Source organism: Amphiura filiformis, chromosome 5 (assembly GCF_039555335.1).
Source record: "Amphiura filiformis chromosome 5, Afil_fr2py, whole genome shotgun sequence".
Taxonomy (NCBI): domain Eukaryota; kingdom Metazoa; phylum Echinodermata; class Ophiuroidea; order Amphilepidida; family Amphiuridae; genus Amphiura; species Amphiura filiformis.
Genome location: NC_092632.1, coordinates 59,592,154 through 59,614,447, shown reverse-complemented (window position 1 = coordinate 59,614,447; position 22,294 = coordinate 59,592,154). Strand labels below are relative to the sequence as shown.

The following is a 22,294-nucleotide window of genomic DNA, read 5'->3' as shown; positions in this document are numbered from 1 at the left end:
TACCACTGTAAACAACACTATGAAGTATAATTTTATGTACGATAATTGGGGGGGGGGCCAAAAAAGTTTTGTCTGTCAAAAGAGGGGGGTCAAAAAGTTTAGCAGTCCATCGAGGGGGGGGGGGGGCAAAAAGTTTTCGAGCGAAAAATTGGAGGAAGACCAGCCCCCTACCAAAGTATTAATGAACACTCCCTAAGTAGGCCTACTACACTATCCACGCTTACTGTTGGAACAGAATCTAAGACTGGAACAAGTCTAAGAACAAGTCTAACTGCGACGGGGAATTCCCGTATCAATGAAATAATTGCATTGACCTGACACGTACAGACTTGGTACATGTACACAATGATAAGTATTTCTAGTTCAATCAGTGGTGGTTCAACATGGCAACTGGCTAGGTGGCTATCAATATAAGGAAATTTTATTTTGAGTTAAATAAATAATCACCTCCTAGTGATATTTCTATAAAATCCTCCATACATCAGTGAAATTCTGGGTAGCTTCTGAGATATTTTGAGCAAGAGAATCGTCATAGTGGAAATGGAATCCAACCTGAAATGCTCAATCTGTTTGGAGCTCTATGATGACCCTGTAGCTCTACAATGTATGCATAGCTTTTGTAGAGACTGTCTTCTGGAACATTTGAACAGCAAATGCCCGAGATTTACCAATGATGATGATAAGGTACAAACATCATGTCCAAATTGCAAGAAGCTTTCATCCCCTCAGCAGAAAGATCATCCGCAGCATGCAGAGAAATTTTCAGTTGCAGAGTATTGTGGAAAGCTACAAGAAGCAGCAAGGATTGACAGGGCCAGTCTGTGATATGTGTAAAGAGAAGCCAGTAGAATCAAGATGCAACAAGTGTGAGGTGTCCTATTGTCTTGGATGCCTCAAAGTGTACCATCCCCCTACCAGACCCCCATTTTCTACCCATAGTCTTGTTAGTATTGGGGGAGCTGCAGCTACAGCCACCAGTACCAGCAGCAAAGCCAATGGAAATGCAGAAGCAATGAAGGTAGGCAGCCAGTTGTGTGTGTGTGTGTGTGGGGGGGGGGGGGGTGTGTGTGGGGGGGAGGAGGGGGGTACTGTCATGTGCATATTTTTGGGGCGCGAGCCGCCGGGTAAAAGCAGGAGGCGGCAAAAAGAAGGGCGGCGGAAGATGAAGTGGTGGCAAGAAGAATTATTAAAGAAACAAGAAATGTCTTTAAAAAAGACAATGCCTCAAGAGATTCCAGCGGGCACCATCTGTTATTTGCCATAAGAGATACTTGAAATGCTAGCTTTAAGCCTAGTACAAGGAACTTATACGATGTCCTCATTCACAAACTGATACTATCTGTCCATCGCCAGCAGTATAAGACTATTACCGTAAGGCAGCGTATTGAATGAATATTAAACAGTCAAGAATAAGCTCCGCCACCCGCTGTTTCGGATCCCTCACTGTCTCCCAAAACATCAAAAGCGTTGCCGTATACTTACTTAAGACTGTCCTTTTCACACAACGCAGACAAAGTAAGGCCAACTTGCCTACAAATGGTCAAATTTTGGCACGAAATATCTCTGTGTAATCCTATGCAAGTCCCACATCACATCCATCACATCGATATCGGCGATCGTATTTTTTTTTTCTTAAGTTAGGCTAGGCTGGTTACCACCAGCGTCATGCGCGTGACGTGACACAGCTAAAATAATCAACCGGAAATCGGGGATCATTAAAACGTCAACAATTTCAAAATACGCAATGACAGTAAACTTAATGGCGAGCGGACCGAATTTTGAGCCATACAAGTTTACGTGGTGAACTAGCTTTATTTAAGCCATCTTGCAATGGTAATAATTCTGATGTATTTAATGCAGGAATATACACACCCAGTTTTTGCCCACTTTGTACATAAATTTTAAATTTACACACCCAGTTTTTAAATTTACACACCCAAACCTTCTGATCCTGCCTAAGACCCTGCCTAGCATGGAGGACAGGCCTAGGCAAAATAAAAGCTTTTTTCTAATAATTTCTCCATAGCGTCATTTATGTCAACAAATTGTTCGCAAATCCACAGCAGGGTTGCAAATATACCATATGTCACTTTCGAGTGCGACAATTTGTACAGATAAATTTATCACAGGTATTTTTCTCTTAATTTGGCCATTCGTCTGCATATTACCATAAATAATGCATTTTGGGCGACCGTTTCTCCACGACCGTTATTTATGTCGACAAATTGTTCGCAAATCCACCACAGGGTTGCAAATATACCATACGTCACTCGAGTGCGACAATGTGTACAGATAAATTTATCACAGGTATTTTTCTATTAATTTGACCATTCGTGTGCATATTACCAAATATAACCCATTTTGGCCCACCGTTTCACCCTTGAACGTCATTTATTGCGACAAATTGTTCGCAAATCCACCGTTAGTTTTAAGAATATAATACATGGCATAAAATGTGACAATTTATCAAAATAAATTGATAATGAACGCTTTTGTGGATATTTGCCAATACAATTATACATCTGACATGTATATGAATTATGATTATGTCTTCAGGCTGTCTTCAGTCAGTAGGAATTCAGATGAGTACATGCAGCTGAGACTAGTCAATGCTAGTCTCAGGTTGTAGTAAGCTACAAATTTCAAATGTAGGACTTGTTCTCATTGCTTACCTGTGTTTCACATCATATTTTGTGGTCAAAATGATTACAAATGTGTAATTTGCAATCATTTCCGACGACTAGTAAGGATTTGAATGCACACTAAACCCGGGCGTGACACTCGTATTCAATCCCTGTATAAAAGTGAACGGCAGTTGACACATCGTAAGTTTGAGTGACAGTTGCTAGGCATTTTAAATACAAGATGGCGGATGTCGATCGAGTACGTGCTATTTTATCAGCAAAAATACAGCTGATTTAGCCAAATTCAACATGGGGTCATCGGTTATAATATTTTCCTAGCATATTGAGCTAACACCACAGCTACATGGTTTTCACAATATACTAGTAATAAAATAAAGAAAATCAGTAAGCTTAAGACGAATATTACCGTACCTAGGGAGATCGGGGAAAGTGGAACATATTTTTGTCCAGCCCAAACAGGATTACGAAGCAAGCAAGGCACAACGTAAGGTTTACAAGATACATATTTGGTGCATACGCACCAATATGAACCTCGCGCCAAGCAACCTTTTTGTTCCTTGCGACCGGAGGAAAAGTTCGACATATCGCATGCGACTCTGTAGGATATTTGATTAAAAAGATACAGAGTTAAGTGCACAAAGTACAATAAGTGACTATATCTCATTAACCAATGATCGTACAGATACGCGACCACTGAATTGTTTGTTCCTTATGACCAGACGAAAAGTTTGACATATCGCACTCTCTCTAGAATATTTGGTTAAAAGATAGAGGGTTAAATGCACACAATTGGAAAAGTAACTCTATCTCATTAACCAATGATCCTACAGATATGCCACCGCTGACTTCTTTGTTCCTTATGGCCAGAGGAAAAGTTTGACATATCGCACGACTCTGTGGGATATTTGGTTAAAAAGATAGAGGGTTAAGTACACAAAGTAGAAAAAGTGACTATATCTCATTAACCAATGATCCTACAGAGATGTGACCACTGACTTTTTGTTCCTTATGACCAGAGGAAAAGTTTGACATATCGCACGACTCTGTGGGATATTTGGTTAAAAAGATAGAGGGTTAAGTACACAAAGTACAAAAAAAGTGACTATATCTCATTAACCAATGATCCTACAGAGACGTGACCACTGACTTTTTTGTTCCTTATGACCAGAGGAAAAGTTTGACATATCGCACGACTCTGTGGGATATTTGGTTAAAAAGATAGAGAGTTAAGTACAGAAAGTAGAAAAAAGTGACTATATCTCATTAACCAATGATCCTACAGAGATGTGACCACTGACTTTTTTGTTCCTTATGACCAGAGGAAAAGTTTGACATATCGCACGACTCTGTGGAATATTTGGTTAAAAAGATAGAGGGTTAAGTACAGAAAGTAGAAAAAAGTGACTATATCTCATTAACCAATGATCCTACAGAGATGTGACCACTGACTTTTTTGTTCCTTATGACCAGAGGAAAAGTTTGACATATCGCACGACTCTGTGGGATATTTGGTTAAAAAGATAGAGAGTTAAGTACAGAAAGTAGAAAAAAGTGACTATATCTCATAAACCAATGATCCTACAGAAATGCGACCACTGACTTTTTTGTTCCTTATGACCAGAGGAAATGTTTGACATATCGCACGACTCTGTGGTATATTTGGTTAAAAAGATAAAGGGTTAAATGCACAAAGTAGAAAAAGTGACTATATCTTGTTAACTAATGATCCTACAGATATGCGACCACTGACTTTTTTGTTCCTTATGACAAGAGGAAAAGTATGACATATCGCACGACTCTGTGGTATATTTGGTTAACAAGATAGAGGGTTAAATGCACAAAGTAGAAAAAAGTGACTATATCTCATCAACCAATGATCCTACAGAGATGTGACCACTGACTTTTTTTTTTTTTTTTACCAGAGGAAAAGTTTGACATATCTCACGACTCTGTGGGATATTTGGTTAAAAAGATAGAGGGTTAAGTACACAAAGTACAAAAAAGGATGCAGCCAAAGATAGGAGCTTGTAGTCACCTGCTCCGCAGCCGACTGATGATTCCGCTTTGCCCTGTGTTCAACTTTTCCTCAATCTCTCCTAAATATTCGTGACAGGCTGAACTATTTAGCTACCGTTCACAAAAAATTCGACATTTTTGTAAGACGGGGGGGTGCAGGCCCTTTAAATATCCCTAAAATCCTTCACAGATACCTTATTTCAGATTAACTTCTTTAAAACAATAAAAACTTGACACATTCAAAGCTTTATATTCTTTTCAAAGTCCAGAATCAAGTCAAACATTTTTATAATCACTCTTCAAGGCAAACATTTTACTACAACCCCGTATAAAGAATTTATGACCGTCCCTGTCATTTTTTTTTCTAATGCATAATTCATTAGCCCAAATGCAGACTCATTGAGCATTTTGTACTGTAAGAACTTCGTGGCAACATGGAAAACGTAGCCCAAATGTACTTGACAGAATGATTTGTCATGGCAATCCGCCATTATTTACGCCCAATAGTCGTGTTTCATGTTCCAATTCGAATACATACTGCTTTCGGCAGAAAAATGGCGGGACAGAAGGGGCGGCAAGAAGAATTATTAAGGCCAAATAAAAAAGAAAGTATGTCTCAGACACTTTTGGTAAAAAGCTAAATGCTATGCGTTTTATTATTTTTTTAAGAATATGAGCTATGCGATATGCGATATTTTTATTTAAACTTGGGGGATCAGCAGTAAATTATTGTTCATGAGAATTTCTGGATACAAACACTTTTTGTTTTTCATGAGAGCAAATAATGGGGTCTCCAACTTGAAGCATCTATAACCTGGACTTTACCAACTGAGCTGATGTACATGTACATTTAAAAGGGCACTTCGTGATCCACAGCCTCATCCCCCCACTTTTCTCAAAGAAAGTTGAGATTTTTATACTTTGACTGGAAACCTCTTGCTACATAATGTTTATGTACAAAAAATTTCTTGCAGATTAATTTGTTTAGCAAAAATATCGTGAAATTTGAATTTCTGGTATACCAGAACTAAATTACAATTGTCTATGGAGCTGTGTAATACATATAAGTCCCATGAAAGTCAATTCTGAGTTTATCATCACTTTTTTTTTCCAGGTTGGTGAGTTGACTTTTTCATTTTTCATTATTTAATCAGATTTCATTATTGACCTAAAATGCGTGTTGATTTAAAGCAAAATGGAAATAAATGTGACAAAGAAATATTAACGTAAGGTAGGGACTAGAAAAGTTAGAAAAGAGCATGGTTATGGTTCGAAGTTATGAATTTATGTTTTCCAAACAAAAATATATGTTTCCAATTGCTAAAACTGGTGAAAACACTGATACTTTGAATATAATGAATTATTTTGGCATTTTTGAAAATTTGACGCGGGTATTTTTGGTTTCCAAAAAGTGATGCGGGCGGGGGACGGTAAACTCGGAATCGACTTTCACGCGCCTAATCATGCATAACTCGCAAACGCATAATCGGAATCAATTGTTTGGGAATAAGATTTTTTTGTGGATATCTATTGAAAAATGTCATAAAAAGAGGATGCTAGGATCACAAAATACTCCTTTAAGACACAATATTTATGTACTTTTTGATATTCAAATACAGAAACATAGTAATATATATTATATACACAATGAATAGATTTGTTTGTCTCTTTTTTTTTTATCATGGTGAAATGTGTACAAAAAAGAACAACTAAACTGCAAAAAAGACAAAATTGGATCGCTATACAATCTGAAAAAATTAACATAGGGGCAAAAAAATACAGCCAACGCGTAGCGCTAAGCGCTAAATTGGATTTCACATAGCAATGCGCATGGGTGTCTGAGACATACATTCTTTTTTTCTTGGCCTAATGATTAAAAGGGCGAAAAATTATGAAAAAATAATCTAAATATACCTTTTTGGTTGCCAACAGGGCCACAGCTTGAGGCGGTGGGGTAATGGGGGGGGTAACACCTCTTAAGTCTATAATACAAAAATTGGTTGAAAAATTTTTTTGCTCCTCACCCCCCCCCCCCCCCCCTTTTTACATTTTCGAGAGCCATCCTGGCTGGAAAAACCTTTTCTGGCTGTTGCTGCAAGGGGTAGCAAAATTTACATTTTCTTTAGCCCCCGGGGAAGGAACGGCCACGATACACCACTGACTGTAGTCTGAGATTACTGAGACTGAGACTTTTTTTTTCGGGGCAAAGTGAATTTCGGGGCAAAATCAACAAATTTTGCTCAAAATTACCGCAAAAAGTGGTAATTTTTGAAATATTTAGTTTTTACTGGGGGCAACAGGGGGACAAGGGTGCCCCCCCCCCCCCGGACTAGCGGGCGTGTTGGACTATAGTGCTGTGTTGGACTAGCAGCGTGTCGGACTGAGCGGTGCACCCCAGCCAGGGGGCCCCTCCTCATGGCCGTCAGTTAATCTTAGGCCGTCGATAAATGGTGGGCCTTGACAACAAAAACTTGGGTCCACAATAGACAAAAAAATTTGTGAACTGCATGTGCATGTACTGCAAAGAAACAAAATGCATGTTCCCCACTATAATCTGGCTGTTTACGTCCCTAGATTAGTATATATTAACCCTAACACCCAACCCTACTTTTTGCTATTGGAAATTAAAGAAGAAACAAAAAAGGAGAGAAGATGAACAAAGAAGTCACAAAGAGGTCAACAAAAATATTTCCATTGGTACATTAACAAGTTTGTGCCCCCTCGATTCTGAAAACCTGGCTACACAACTGCAGGTGATTATATTTCTATTGCTAAGGAAAAACAGAGGCTTATACTACAAAAGATAACAAACTTCAAAAGATTTTGAGTAATTCATAAGATTTTGATTGTAATTAAGATCATAATGTGTACCAAAACAACTAATATTATCTGCCCCCCTCTCTCTTTTCTACAGGCTCAATTTCGTCAAGATGTGGATGACATGACAAATGGAATACAAAGAGCCAATAAATCCATAGCAGAGCTCAGAGGATCCAAACTAAAAGTGCAGGTATGTTATAACCCTACACATTTTGAGAGGGATATTGAGAAACCAATGCTGTATATTGATTGGAAGACATACAAAATGAGCATGATTGAGATACGGGGTGTAACCCAGAAGCGTAGCATGACTCATCGATTTGGGGTACAGAGTGGCCCCATATATTTTCAGTATTTTGCATTGAGATTTTTCAAAATGTTCACTTTGATTGGGATGGTGAGCATGTGTCATTTGCTCCTTGGACTCTGGGGTAACCCATGACTAAAAATTATATTTTGTGAACATTCAGTGAAAGTGTAAAAAAATTTAATTGTTTATTGCTTAAAAGTGAAGGATAAGTTATTCAAATTGTCATTTGGTATTTTTGAAATGAAAAATTTGGCAATAAACAAAGAAAAACAGAAAGTTATTCAAATTGTCATTTGGTATTTTTGAAATGAAAAATTTGGCAAAAAACAAAGAAAAACAGCAGCTAAACAAAGTTGAAGCCCCATTTGAATACATGTAGTTAATTTAGATACTGTCAATATCTAAATTACAGATTGATGTAAATTCCTTATTTTTGTCTTAAATACACGGCTTTCGGCTGAACTACTAGCATTTATGACAATGATGAAGGTACCAAAATCTGAATTTTGATGATTTTTACAGTCGACCGGATGATCAAATCACTGAATGGGCCTTTAAGAGCTATTGCTTGGCGTCCACATGTGGATCACGGGTACTTCATCATGGGGTTGTGGACCTTGACTGAAATTTTTTTGAAAATAAATTGTAATTAAAAAAAGAAGAGATTCATTTCTATAAAGTGGAATTTACGTAGGTTCCTTACAACTTTTAATCTCACATTACCGTGCATTAAAGTGCAGGATACCATCGTACTGGTCAGGTACTTCATAGTCAAGGTATTTGATGCATTTTAACATTAAAGATTAGACACTTTTGCACGCTTTGCATGCAGTGAAGTCATTCTTGGAGCCGATCAGCTTTTCAATTTTACTCCTATTGGAAATCTTGCCCGGTACGCTATTGATTAGTTTTGGTAAGCAACATTAAAGTCATAATGTACGATCTTATAATATGAATTTGGTTAATTTTTTTCAAACCTGATTTTTTGGCATATTTGTAATGTTTACACATGTCACAACTCGCACCTAAATGGAATCAGCCAAATTTGTTGTGTTTGTAGGTAAACAGGCAAAGTTCGACATAAAGTCTTTATGTCCGCCCATAGAACTGCGTGTTAAACGGCTAAAATAACAAGCAGTGTTTCTTTCACGTTACCTCGTTATTTCAGCTCAAAATGGACAGAAACCATTCCCGATCATTATTACTAGTATTATTTCAGCATTTTGAGTATATAATGACAAATTTAAAATTTGAAGGAAATCGTACATTAAGCCTTTAAGCTGTGGGTTCGGCCATACTTAATGTGTTTCTTCATGCCACCATAGAGCTCCCGGGGTACTCAAGTTTGGTTTTGGTAGGGACGTGCATTGAGATTTTGGAAGTAGACCCATAAATATACCAATTTTTCAAGAAATTTGGACCCATTGATATACCAAAAGTCAAAATTTTCGCCAAATTGACCCAAAATTGTCTTAGTTTTTACACATTTTCCCAAAATTTTGGAAAAATTTTGAAAATTTTGGCTAGATTAAGGAAAAATTGGGCTGTTTTCCGAAAAAAATTGATAAAATTTTGAAAAAGGACCCATTCATATACCAAAATAGGCTTTGAAGAAAAAGGGGTCATTGATATACCAGAAGGCTGAAAATGCTACCCATGTTTGCGGCACGTCCCCGTATGGTCACTTGTACTGAGTACCCCCGGGAGAGAGAACAAGTATTCTAGAATACTATAATGCTGTCACAAAGAAATTAATGATTCAGCTATAATCTTTCAACAGTTTTATATTGGATATATTATCCTGACGCATTCTTCTCCATTTTTAGAACAAAACAAAAGAGCTCAAAGATGGCATGATGATCGAAGGTAGCAAGTTGAGGGATTTTGTCACCAAGATGGAGAAAGATCAGGGTGAAGCTATCACAGATGAGTCCAGGCAGAAGATAAGAGAGCTAGATGTACATCTCAAGGAATACCAGGAGTATGTGAGGAAACAAGAGGATTTGATAGCATCAGTTAAAGCTTTGCTCAAGGAACCTGATGAAAATGCATTCCTTAAGGTGAGCTGATACAGGGCTGCCACTTTGTTTGTTTGTTTGTTTGTTTGTGCGTTTGTTTGAGTGGTTTTGACACATTCTCTTGCAGACTTTGACTATATTTTGACAAATTATTCAAAATAATAAAGAGAAAAATCTTCAGCACAGTTGGTAACAGAGGCTCCGGAAGATTTTGAATATAGGGGGGGCCCAAAATTTTTGGCCTCCTCCGAGGCGCGAAACGCTGAAGGCCGTGGGTGCGGGAGGGGTCTCCCCCTCCCGCGTGAAGCGTGGAAGCTTTTGAAATGCATACATTTTTACATGAATTGTACCTTACATTTTGAATTTTACCTTAAAATTATGAATGTGACCCTAAAATTATGAATTTTACCCTAAAATTTATGAATTTTACCCTAAAATTATGAATTTTACCCGAAAATTTATGAATTTTACCCGAAAATTATGAATTTTACCTCAGATTATTGGGGGGCTCTAGGGTACTTGGGCCCCCTCACCAAAATTATTGAGGCCCCCCCCGGTTCCGGAGCCACTGGGTAAGTTTCACAGTCTAGCATGTTTGGAAACACATAGTAGAGTAGAATAAATGCCTTCAATTCTAACCCCATTGGTTTTGTTGTAGGTCAGCGGCTCGGGCGGGGTCAGCTGTGCCCTCTGCTCCTCCCGACTCCAAGGGAGTGGCGGCACCCAGGGTATAAATTTGCAGCTTTCAGGTTTTTATGTAAATTATGGTTAACTTGGAATTTCTTTATCTATTTTGTAATACTAATAATTTTGTTGTCTGATTTACACTTAAAATATTTTGCTTTAATTCATTTGCTTTCCTGTTTCTGATCATTTTGTTTTGACTTACCTATTTCAGACTGCATCAACAATGAAAACAAAGTAAGTTTACACATGGTTTCATATTTTCTGGGCATATTTTACTAATTTCAAGTTATAACTTATCAGCTAAGCCTATATAGTATGATTTTAGCATCATCATAATTGTTGTTAGCGGTGAGCTATGGAGGGAGGGGGGGGGGTACTCATGTATAACCCATTGATAACTTCTGTTATTAACTGGAATTTATTGTTATCATCAGATGATTGTTATAATGTTTATTTGATTAATACTTTCTTCAGTAAATAGTAATGCTGCTAACCTGTGTTCATTAATAGATAACATTTTGCTGTCTTCAGTAGATAGCTATATATCTGATCTTTTAGGTAGCGTTGCAGGGTTATTGACAGTGGCGTAACTCCTATGGGCTCAGGGTGTGCAAACCCGCGGGCACCCGAGCTGAGGGGGCACCCGTCAATTTGACCATCCTCGGTCAGTAAAACATCTGAATCCAGCGATGAAGGGGTCTACATCAGTACCCTTAGTTATGTATTATCATTGATTAAAAAAATCATTAAATTGTCTTATTTTCGTTTGCAATAACATCAAAATCTACCAAACTTACGTATTAATTTGCTGTTTCTGTATTGAAAAACACAAGCGGGCCCCTGGACCCCACGTCGTAAGGCACCCAGCTATTAATGCCCGCGGGCACCCAAAACCAAAGTTACGCTACTGGTTAATGACTTGATGTTTTTGTATCTACATACTACAAAACACTGCTTTAAGGTTCAAAATAATGCTATTTTAGAAGATTTCATAGCAAATGTCTATAAGCTGCTCTCTTCATTACATAACAATTAATGCTTAATGTTTCACGTGCTAGCCATAGTTGTCAACATAAAAAGTTTTGAGTTATTTTCATATATTAAGAGCTATTTCAAGAACCGCTCAACCAACAGTGGGCATGTTTGTACTCATTTTAATGCATTTTTTATACTGATTCCAACTATGGTCATGAAAATTAACAAATCTGAAATTATTTTTGAAATTTTAAAGAAAATTTGGAACTTTACATCTACAGTCAACACCCATGTGGAGAGTAAATAGTGGCTTACTCAAGAAGAAAGCATCGTTATTAAATTTAGTTTCACACCATGACACTTGCATTTTGTTCCTAATGATCAGTTTTAATTATAATTTGTACTTGACAGGATTCTGAATAGCAAGCAAAGCAAACCAAGATCCTATCAAAGTGATGCTGATCTCAGTCAAAGTGCGGAGGTTTTTCAAACTTTCAAAAAACGATGCAAAAGCCTGATGCAAGAAGAAAAACGTAAGTACTTGATGCAGACATTGACTTGGTTCCATAAGTTGCAAGTAATGTGACAGTAATTAAGGAGACAATGGTCTGAAAATTGAGGGCCAGTAAAAATGGCATAACATCTAAATTAGAATAATAAATAGTGACATTTTAGGACTAAATTTACATCACTCAAATTTTATTGTTGTTAAGTTGTGATTATACTTAACTGCAGTATTCTTGGATTAACCCTTACACCCATAAATACCACAGAATACCATGATGAAAAATTCTGCGCATGCATGCATCCCAGGGTCTGCGATGATGCAATCACCCTAAGGGCTCATATTGAAATACCCTACCACGTTTTCACACAGAAAGAAGGCAGGATTCCCCTCGCTATAAAGCGCGCGCCTCAGGAAAGCTCGGTCATAAAACGGATGGATTATATGCATCAGTGATACACCCTGCCCAGGATTTTAACAAAAGAAGGCTAGCACAGGAAAGCTGCAGGATGGCACACACCTTCCTGTACGGTAAGGCAATTTCAATATGAGCCCTAAGTGTCAAATGCTCACGGAATTGCTGGCCGGGCAGCAATAACCTGTGTAGCTCCCGGTCCGCGATCGTGTGGTTGGCATGCAGGGAGTCAAAGGTTCGAATCCCAGGGGTGCCAAGTCAAAAATTCTTCTTCTTCTTCACTTTTTCGGATCTTCTGTGACTTCCGATAGCAAAAAACCTGGGTCAGTGTTAAGGTTAAGCAAGGGCAAAATTAATTGCCCCTCATGCACTCCTAGCACAGGATCTTTGTAATTTTGGCAATATTATCTGAAAGGATTTTCATACCATAAAAAGAGTTTTTGAATTTTTTTAATCAGAAGGGTAAGGCAGTATGTAAGTGCACTCCTGTGACACACATTGAGTTCTATCTTGAAGACATGCACTCAATTTCAAAACCATTCTCACCCTAAAACACCACTTTTTGACATTTTGTGTCACCCACCACCACCAACCCATTTCCTACTGAAAGCCCCAAGTTGTGAAAGAGACCCATTTTGTTTTTCAAGATATGAGAAAAATATACAACTGTTCATACATACACCTCTTATTCCTTGCATATCAAATAGATACAGCCCCATCTACCCCAGCACTCAGCAGTGAGTTATGCATTGGTCATGATACCACCATAGCCATATGTATACCATCTCTCAATGTCAATGTGTCAGAAGCTACCAAGATTGATACCTTTGGTTACAAATACAAGAAGCCGGCAGATACTGATTGGACGCAAGGCAGAGCACATGCTGATCAGGTAGGCGCACATTGATTATCAGAGTCATATATAATGAAACAGCACCAGGATATAGGATGGGGGCAAGTGTGAGGCAAACAATTTCTTTATTTAATTACCTTTTCAGGGGGGGGGGGGTTTGCAATCACAAAACATGTTCACCATAATAATATTGTGGTCTACCTTAGGTCCTCTGGTGGGATTAACCCCAGTGGTACAGCTAGAGGGGAAAAGGGGCCATGTGAGACGTCTTGTTCCCCCCTCCCCTGTGGAATGCTAGCCACCCTGATATAGAAGATAGTCATGCCTTTTTTGTACTTTTCAGTCCGTTTTTGACCATTGTCATCAAATTTTGCCCCTCCCACTCCTTTGGAAGTTATTTTGCCCCCCCTCCCCCTCTAAAAAGTCCTGTCCACACCACTGAAGCTTCAAGCTTTTGACTGGGAAGTACATAGAGGGAGGGGAAGCAAAAAATCAAGCCTGAGAGGATCATACCACAAAATACAGAGTACATTGATTTGTGTACAAACAAGAAATGTCTTTAAAAAAGACAATGCCATGGATAAAGTTCATGTTTCATAATTTTACATTCACAAGTACTTGGAATGCTAATAATATTTTGTGTTTGGCACATGCACAACTAACCGGATGGGAAATATCATTACCACCAATGACATACTGGGAAATTCTCAAGAATTTTCATGTTGGTGACAGTATTGATAACTTTGAAATCTTACTGTAATATAATGATGATAAAATAAATTATTGTTGTCCTGGATATGTATTACAGATTGAACAAGGAGGATGCATAAAAGTTGAGGGCCTTAACCAAGGCACACCATATAGCATCCAGATCAGAGCACACAACCCATATGGATGGTCAGCTTGGAGTAGTATTGTACTTGCACATACATCTGGACCAATAAAAAGTAAGGTTTTATAGTATTTTAATAAAAGTTTTAAAAAAACTTGAAAATTGATATGCAAAGTGTATAGAATTTAAAATGTAAACATAATTAAAGCTACATTCAAATTAGTCCAAAAATAGTATGGCTCAAAGCTTGCGAAGACTTCAAAATTCAATGTGGAAAGCATGTACCCCATTCTTTTTATTTTTTGACTCAAAACTCAAAATAAGCTTGATGCTGGGAACTTTTAAAAATAAGATTTTTATAAGCATTATGGAAATGTTCACTACTTTAAGTGTTGATCACACAATTCTTCCAACCAATGCTTTTAAACATTTTTTTTTTAAATAGGAAAAACTTTAAATTGGCCAATTTCTTTGAGACAAAGCGTGCTGCAAAGCAAATGCACACACACGCTTTGAGACATAATATTTGCATTGAACATGATTAAGGGATAGCTACGGTGCGGGCTACCACCAGCTGTTAGCCCTGCATGTTCTTTTGTTCAGAACAATAGAACACAGAGTCCAATTGCCAGTTCTGACAAGGTGCCAGCGGTCTCACGGTGTGTGTGTTTTGATGTCATCCCTAACCATGCTAACTGAAAGTGAAATAATTATCTGGGCTGTAGAATGTGTAGAATTACTTTGTTGAATTACTTTATGACAGCTTTAAGATGAACACCACAAGTCTTATGTGTACAAAATAGATGTTGCTAATAGTTGTGGGATAGGCTTTTACGACGGGAATTCATAACAATTAGTGGGTTTTTAAGCGGGTTCGCCGTCGGACAAGTTTAGAACTGTCAAGCTTTCGTCAGGAGTAGCTCTGACTTCTTCAGGACAAAGTACCTAAGAATGAGACATGAAGACCGCCCCTTGTCTACTGATGACTCTGAAAAGAGTCATTCACTGAAGACTGCCCCTTGTCAACCGAGAACAAGCAGATCTCGCCTATCTGCTAATATAAAGGTTTTTTGGTGGCTCTGAAAAGAGCCGTTCAATGAAGACTGCCCCTTGTCTACAGAGAACTAGCAGATCTCGCCTATCTGCTAATATAAAGGTTTTGGTGGCTCTGAAAAGAGCCGTTTGCTGAAGACTGCCCTTGTCTACAGAAACAAGCAGATCTCGCCTATCTGCTGAATTTGTAAGTTTTGGTGGCTCTGAAAAGAGCCGTTTGCTGAAGACTGCCCCTTGTCAACAGAAACAAGCAGATCTCGCCTATCTGCTGATTTTGTAAGTTTTGGTGGCTCTGAAAAGAGCCGTTCACTGAAGACTGCCCTTGTCAACAGAAAACAAGCAGACCTCGCCTATCTGCTAAATTAAAGGTTTGTTCGCTCTGAGGAAGAGCTGTTCAATGAAGACTGCCCCTTGTCAACAGAGAACATGTAGACTGCATATACTGTAATAGAAGTATACGGCTTACCAGGAACCGTTTGGCCACTCATGGACCGATTGATTGATTGTATGCACGATGAGCGTTTATATCACTTAATTGCGGACGTGGTACAGATTAGCAGCTCTGTGATTGGTTGTTTGAAAATAGAGAGCGCCACATACGATGTGATAAGATTAGCGGCTCTGTGATTGGTTGTTTGAAAATAGAGAGCGCATACATACGACTGATGTCTTTGCCGTCATTTCTATTGATAGTAGAAGTTTCATTAACTCTGATTTCCAACGCTTCACGGGTCAACCTCATCCCCAAGTGAGAAACTTGTGCCAGTTTTGTTGTTTCGTCCCACAGAGGTTCATGGCCTTCTTTGCAAGCATGTTCAGCTAATGCCTTCTTTCTTTTGTCTTGTGGCTCTTTGGTGTTCAGATATTCTGACCTTTAGTGGTCGTTTGGTTTGGCCTATGTATTGCTCACCACAACTGCAAGGTATAGAGTACACACATGGTGCACGATCCTTGGGCAGAGGATCTTTTGGGTGGCTTAGGATGTCTCTTAATTTGGCCGACCTAGAGTAGAATGTTTTGACCCCTGATCGGTTTAGAAACCGACAGATTTTGTCTGATACACCTTTGATACATGAAGGTAACGCCTTTGTGTTCATCGTCCACCAATTCTTCTGATCGTTCTCCTGTCTGTTTCTTGATTGCCTTGTGAATGAGGTTTGAGGGATAGCCATTCTTGTTCAACACTTTTTCAATGTGTTTGAGTCTGTCTTTTCGATGTTCTTCATCACACAGAGTCAGTGCTCTGTGAACCAGTGTATTGACAACACTGTTCTTGGCAGACATATGGTGACTAGAGTTAAAATGAAGATATTGATCAGTATGAGTGGGTTTTCGGTATATGGCGAAACTCAAGCTAGTGTCTGATCTCTGCACTTTGACATCAAGGAAAGGTATGCCACCGCCTCCTCAATCTCCATTGTGAACTGGATACACTTGTGTTGATTGTTGAGATGACTTAGGAATTTGACCAGTTCGTCTTTGCCATGTCGCCAGACGACGAATGTGTCATCAACAAATCTGAACCAAGCAACGGGTTTCAAAGGATAGGTATCTAGTGCTTTGGCCATGAACCTCTGTGGGACGAAACAACAAAACTGGCACAAGTTTCTCACTTGGGGATGAGGTTGACCCGTGAAGCGTTGGAAATCAGAGTTAATGAAACTTCTACTATCAATAGAAATGACGGCAAAGACATCAGTCGTATGTGGCGCTCTCTATTTTCAAACAACCAATCACAGAGCCGCTAATCTTATCACATCGTATGTGGCGCTCTCTATTTTCAAACAACCAATGACAGAGCTGCTAATCTGTACCACGTCCGCAATTAAGTGATATAAACGCTCATCGTGCATACAATCAATCAATCGGTCCAGTGGCCAAACGGTTCCTGGTAAGTCAGTATACTTCTATTACAGTATATGCAGTCTACATGTTCTCTGTTGACAAGGGACAGTCTTCATTGAACAGCTCTTCCTCAGAGCGAACAAACCTTTAATTTAGCAGATAGGCGAGGTCTGCTTGTTTTCTGTTGACAAGGGGCAGTCTTCAGTGAACGGCTCTTTTCAGAGCCACCAAAACTTACAAAATCAGCAGATAGGCGAGATCTGCTTGTTTCTGTAGCCAAGGGGCAGTCTTCAGCAAACGGCTCTTTTCAGAGCCACCAAAACCTTTATATTAGCAGATAGGCGAGATCTGCTAGTTCTCTGTAGACAAGGGGCAGTCTTCATTGAACGGCTCTTTTTCAGAGCCACCAAAAACCTTTATATTAGCAGATAGGCGAGGTCTGCTTGTTCTCTGTTGACAAGGGGCAGTCTTCAGTGAACGACTCTTTTCAGAGTCATCAGTAGACAAGGGGCGGTCTACATGTCTCATTCTTAGGTACTTTGTCCTGAAGAAGTCAGAGCTACTCCTGACGAAAGCTTGACAGTTCTAAACTTGTCCGACAGCGAACCTGCTAAAAATCCACTAATTGTTGCTAATAGTGATGAAAAAATAGACCTATTTCCTTGCAATCATTGTCATATGGTCCTCTAACCTAATTTCAAACTTTTAATCAAAATGTAAAATGTATCATTGTTATAAAGTTCCATTTTTAGACTTTTGATTATTTTTGAAATGTAAGCCAAATATTTTGATATGAAACTCTTAGCGCCAGAAACATAGTGTAACAGTGGCGTCATGCCTTTACATTGAAAGTGGGGGGGGGCAGGTTGTTCAGTTCCCCGAATGGAGTCTGATTAGGAGAAAATGTTGACGTTTTAAAGTTTTTCCCCTGAATCCCCCAAATGACCGGGCATGGCCCCCTGCCCCCCTTCGCACGCCCACTGTAGTGTAAGCTTTCTTTACATCCAGGCTGTGAAGTCCCAAAAGAAGAACCCAAAGCACCAAGAATCAACACATCCGGCATAACGGCTAACAGTGAGAGTGTCACACTCAAATGGATCAATGAGCACAGTGAAAACACAGAGGCATATGTTGTTGCATACAGCCCAGCCACAGGATCAGAAAGATGGAAATACCAAGTTGCACAAGTAAGTGAGAAGGGGAAATAAATTCAATTTGTTAGCTTGAAATTAGATTAAGAAAATTAGGTGAAAAGCAATTTCAAGGGATAATTTTAGAAGTACACCTACAGACTATTTTTGTGTGGATTAAATATGAATTTATTTGAATAATTAATAGACCATCAAGGAATGGCAAAGGAATCAAGATGTATGTACATCATTAAGTAAACTTAAATAACTTACAGATGTTAACAATTTGTGATCTTTGAACCAACATATTTGCAAATTTTCTAAATGAAAATGTATATAAATTAAAGAAATAATAACAATTGAAATTGCTTATGTTTAAAACTGTCCATATTCATCAACTGCAAAGTCTTATGACAGTTTCGTCCATCACCAAAAGATGGCTTTTATGCTGGTGTGGTTTTTGCAAGGTTTTCAACATCATGCAATTTTGAACCCCAGAAAATGAAACAAATATTTGCAAACATTTTGATTAAAAGGGCATTTCGTGATCCACAGCCTCATCCCCCCACTTTTCTCAAAAAAAGTTGAGATTTTTATACCCCTGGATACCTCTGGCTACATAATGTTTATGTACCGTACCAAATATTTCTTGCAGATCACTTCGTTTAGCAAAAATATCGCTAAATTTGAATTTCGTTCTGGTATACCAGAACGAATATTACAACAGTGGCCTATGGAGCAGTGTAATGCACATAATCATGCATAAAATGAAATTTTGGGAATAAGCTTTTTTCCTGGATATCTACTGAAAAAAGTCATAAAAAGAGGATGCTAGGATCACAAAATCCTCCTTTAAAATATGTATAATTCTCACATACATTGACATTCATGTGCACTAAAGTACAAAATGTGGTTCAAGCATGCATTTAAACATATTTATTCACCAATCTTTGCAGAAGAACAAATGATAATGCGATCAATGCAAGGGAATAATCATTTATGTAGATAACATTAACAATATTATTTTTTGTTACAACAGAATTGTGGCAATTCCTTCACTATCGAAAACTTAACGGCAGGTGCCTCCTACCTGTTTAAAGTTAGTGCTTGTGGAAGAACTGGTTTCACTACCTGGAGCAAGAAAGTCAAGATAGGACTCCCACAAAGAGTGACATCACATCCTCAAGAACGAATACAAAGTGACTCCCTACAACTTAATGGTGAGACGATGCATCTTGTTGCTTTAAATATGACTATTGGCATCGATGTGATTAAGCAAAATGTGTCAGAAGTTGGAAATATTGATTTTGAAACAAAGGAAATAACTTCTTCTATTTTCTAATCAGTGGCGGTGCCACGGGGGAGGAGGCATGGGGGGCAAATTCCCCCAGTCAGAACTCTTGCCCCCCCCAAAAACCCAAAATTACAAAAATTTCCACTTTTTACGGTAATTTTGCGCAAAATTCACCTTGCCCCCTAATGCCCCCCCCCCAAATTTCCTGGCACCGCCACTGTTTCTAATGTTTTGGAAACCCTTCAACTGTTCATATATCTTTGGAACAAAGTGTCCAATTTCAAAGGGGTTTACTTTAAAATATAGCTTATAGCCAGGATTTTAGTGTGCAAATTTTTGTCCTCATGTGTCAATTTGTTGTCCCATTTTTAGTCATTTTAAGGACACTTTACTCTTTGTGCCATCCCCATTTTACCCCCCCTCCCACCTGGCTATACCCCTTAGCTTTGAGTATGCCTATTGGCAGGGATGTATAAGTAATATCCATGAGTCATTTTGGAGTGACTGGTTGTGCCACAATTTTGTGAGCTTTATATGTACCAAAAAAATTGATAAATATTGGGAAGAGTTTGTTGGCATTTTTCATCGTGTGTTCCTTCTCTCTACAGGTGAAGACAATGTATAGAGTAAATAGTAAATTTTGCATTTTTGGGATGTTTGTATCCACAGATTCTAATTTTGCATTGGACCAAAGTACAGCCAACCCCTGTCTGTTGATATCAGGGATGACTATTACACACCCAGCTAATGCATGTCCATCTATCTCAGATGGGTTCACAGGGAACAGCTTCAGTGTGTTTGGTAATACAATCTTCACCTCTGGTGTTCACTACTGGCAAGTTACTATCAATGGATACGGAAGCAAGGTATGATGGACCCAAAATGGTAGATGAAAGCAACATATCAGAGATAGGGCCTGTTTATAAGAAATGTGTACAGTGGTATGGCAAGGGGAAGGTTCTCCCTATGAGAAGCCTGCTGGTACCCTGATATTTAAGTTTTTAGGCTTTTTTTTGTACATTTTTGTCAAAGTTTGCTCCCTTGAAAGTTGTTTCCCCCACCTTACACCCCCGAAAAGTCCTGGCTGTACAACACATACAAAATACATCAAAAAGGTCCTGCAAAAAGGCAGTACATTTGTGCATTTTAGTGCATTTTTGTCAAAGTTTGCTAACTTGAAAGTTGTTTCCCCCACCGTACACCCCCGAAAAGTCCTGGCTGTACAACGCATACAAAATACATCAAAAAGGTCCTGCAAAAAGGCAGCACATTTGTGCATTTTAGCGCATTTTTGTCAAAGTTTGCTAACTTGAAAGTTGTTTCCCCCACCTAGCTTACACCCCAAAAAAGTTCTGGCTGTACAACACATACAAAATACATCAAAAGGTCCTGCAAAAGGCAGTACATTTGTACATTTTAGTGCATTTTTGTCAACGTTTGCTAACTTGAAAGTTGTTTCCCCGACCGTACACCCCCGAAAAGTCCTGGCTGTACAACGCATGCAAAATACATCAAAAAGGTCCTGCAAAAAGGCAGTACATTTGTGCATTTTAGCGCATTTTTGTCAAAGTTTGCTAACTTGAAAGTTGTTTCCCCCACTGTACACCCCCGAAAAGTCCGGGCTGTACAACGCATACAAAATACATCAAAAGGTCCTGCAAAAGGCAGTACATTTGTGCATTTTAAGCGCATTTTTGTCAAAGTTTGCTCCCTTGAAAGTTGTTCCCCCCCCCCTTACACCCCCGAAAAGTCCTGGCTGTACAACGCATACAAAATACATCAAAAAGGTCCTGCAAAAAGGCAGTACATTTGTACATTTTAGCCCATTTTTGTCAAAGTTTGCTAACTTGAAAGTTGTTTCCCCCACCTTACGCCCCAAAAAGTCCTGGCTGTACAACGCATACAAAATACATCAAAAGGTCCTGCAAAAAGGCACTTTAAACAATGAGCTTGTTTGTCATCACTTTTGTCTGTGTGGGTTCTTGGTCACATGCTCCTTGACAAAGTGCCTGATGATGGAGACATTGTACAATATTATATCAATTTGCTCTTTCATTAAGAAAATGATTTGAAAGCACTTATATGTGCACAGACTTTATTTTCAATCTTTTCTTAGGTCCACATGTGTTTTTAGACTCCAAATACAAAGATCATGTGGTGTTTATTTTTTCTAAATTTTTCTAAAATTACAAACAAAAATCAAATTTTGAACCATTAATATCCAGTCTAATTTTATATTATTGAAAACAAAATGATAGAAACAAAACTTTGAAAAACTAATTACCAATGTTGTATAATTTGTGTATCTTATATCCAGGTGAGGCTAGGTATTGCCAAGCCAGATGTTGCAAAAGATACAGTACTCGGTTCTGGCACAGACTCATGGGTCCTTGTCATGGATGCTAGAACACCACTCCTTCGGGAAGGTAGCCATGTTCTCCATGGCAACTCCAAGCATAAATCAGGAGGGGAGTGGATTCCATTTAGTAAGTACATTGGTATAACCCTTGATTACGTACAAGATCGCATGTCATTCTCCATCTTCGATGGCCCACCATCACCGATCACCAAACGTACCAATCACATCTTTGAGTTCTTGACACCACCTTGCTTGAGACCAGTGTTTGCTATAGATGAAAAGGATAACAACCTCTCCTTGGAAGTGAAGACTGGATTACCCCCTCCAACAGTAAGAGGTGGGTGTGGACAGGACAGAAATAAGGAGCTTGAGGACTTGAATAGGGAAATGCTTCAGCAATGTGCTCAGCAGTAAGCTGTCTCAAATACAAACTAATGGTTGTTAGAAAAGGCAACAGCTATATATTGGAGTTTGTCAGGACCATATATTATTGCTGGGATATTATAACCACACTTCATTTTACCTAGAGTTTGGCAG

At 38.7% G+C, this 22,294-nt stretch overlaps 1 protein-coding gene across 1 annotated transcript; it reads left to right on the top strand.

Annotated features, from left to right (window-relative positions):
• Positions 1 to 405: 405 nt before the first annotated feature.
• Positions 406 to 22,294, top strand: LOC140153456 (E3 ubiquitin-protein ligase TRIM9-like). The gene is made up of 11 exons (XM_072176212.1): positions 406 to 1,018; positions 7,576 to 7,671; positions 9,618 to 9,851; positions 10,708 to 10,730; positions 11,883 to 12,004; positions 13,099 to 13,283; positions 14,053 to 14,191; positions 17,983 to 18,161; positions 19,144 to 19,324; positions 20,068 to 20,264; positions 21,716 to 22,294. Exons 1-11 carry the CDS (start codon positions 671 to 673, stop codon positions 22,169 to 22,171), a joined length of 2,160 nt encoding a protein of 719 aa, XP_072032313.1. The 5' UTR covers positions 406 to 670; the 3' UTR covers positions 22,172 to 22,294.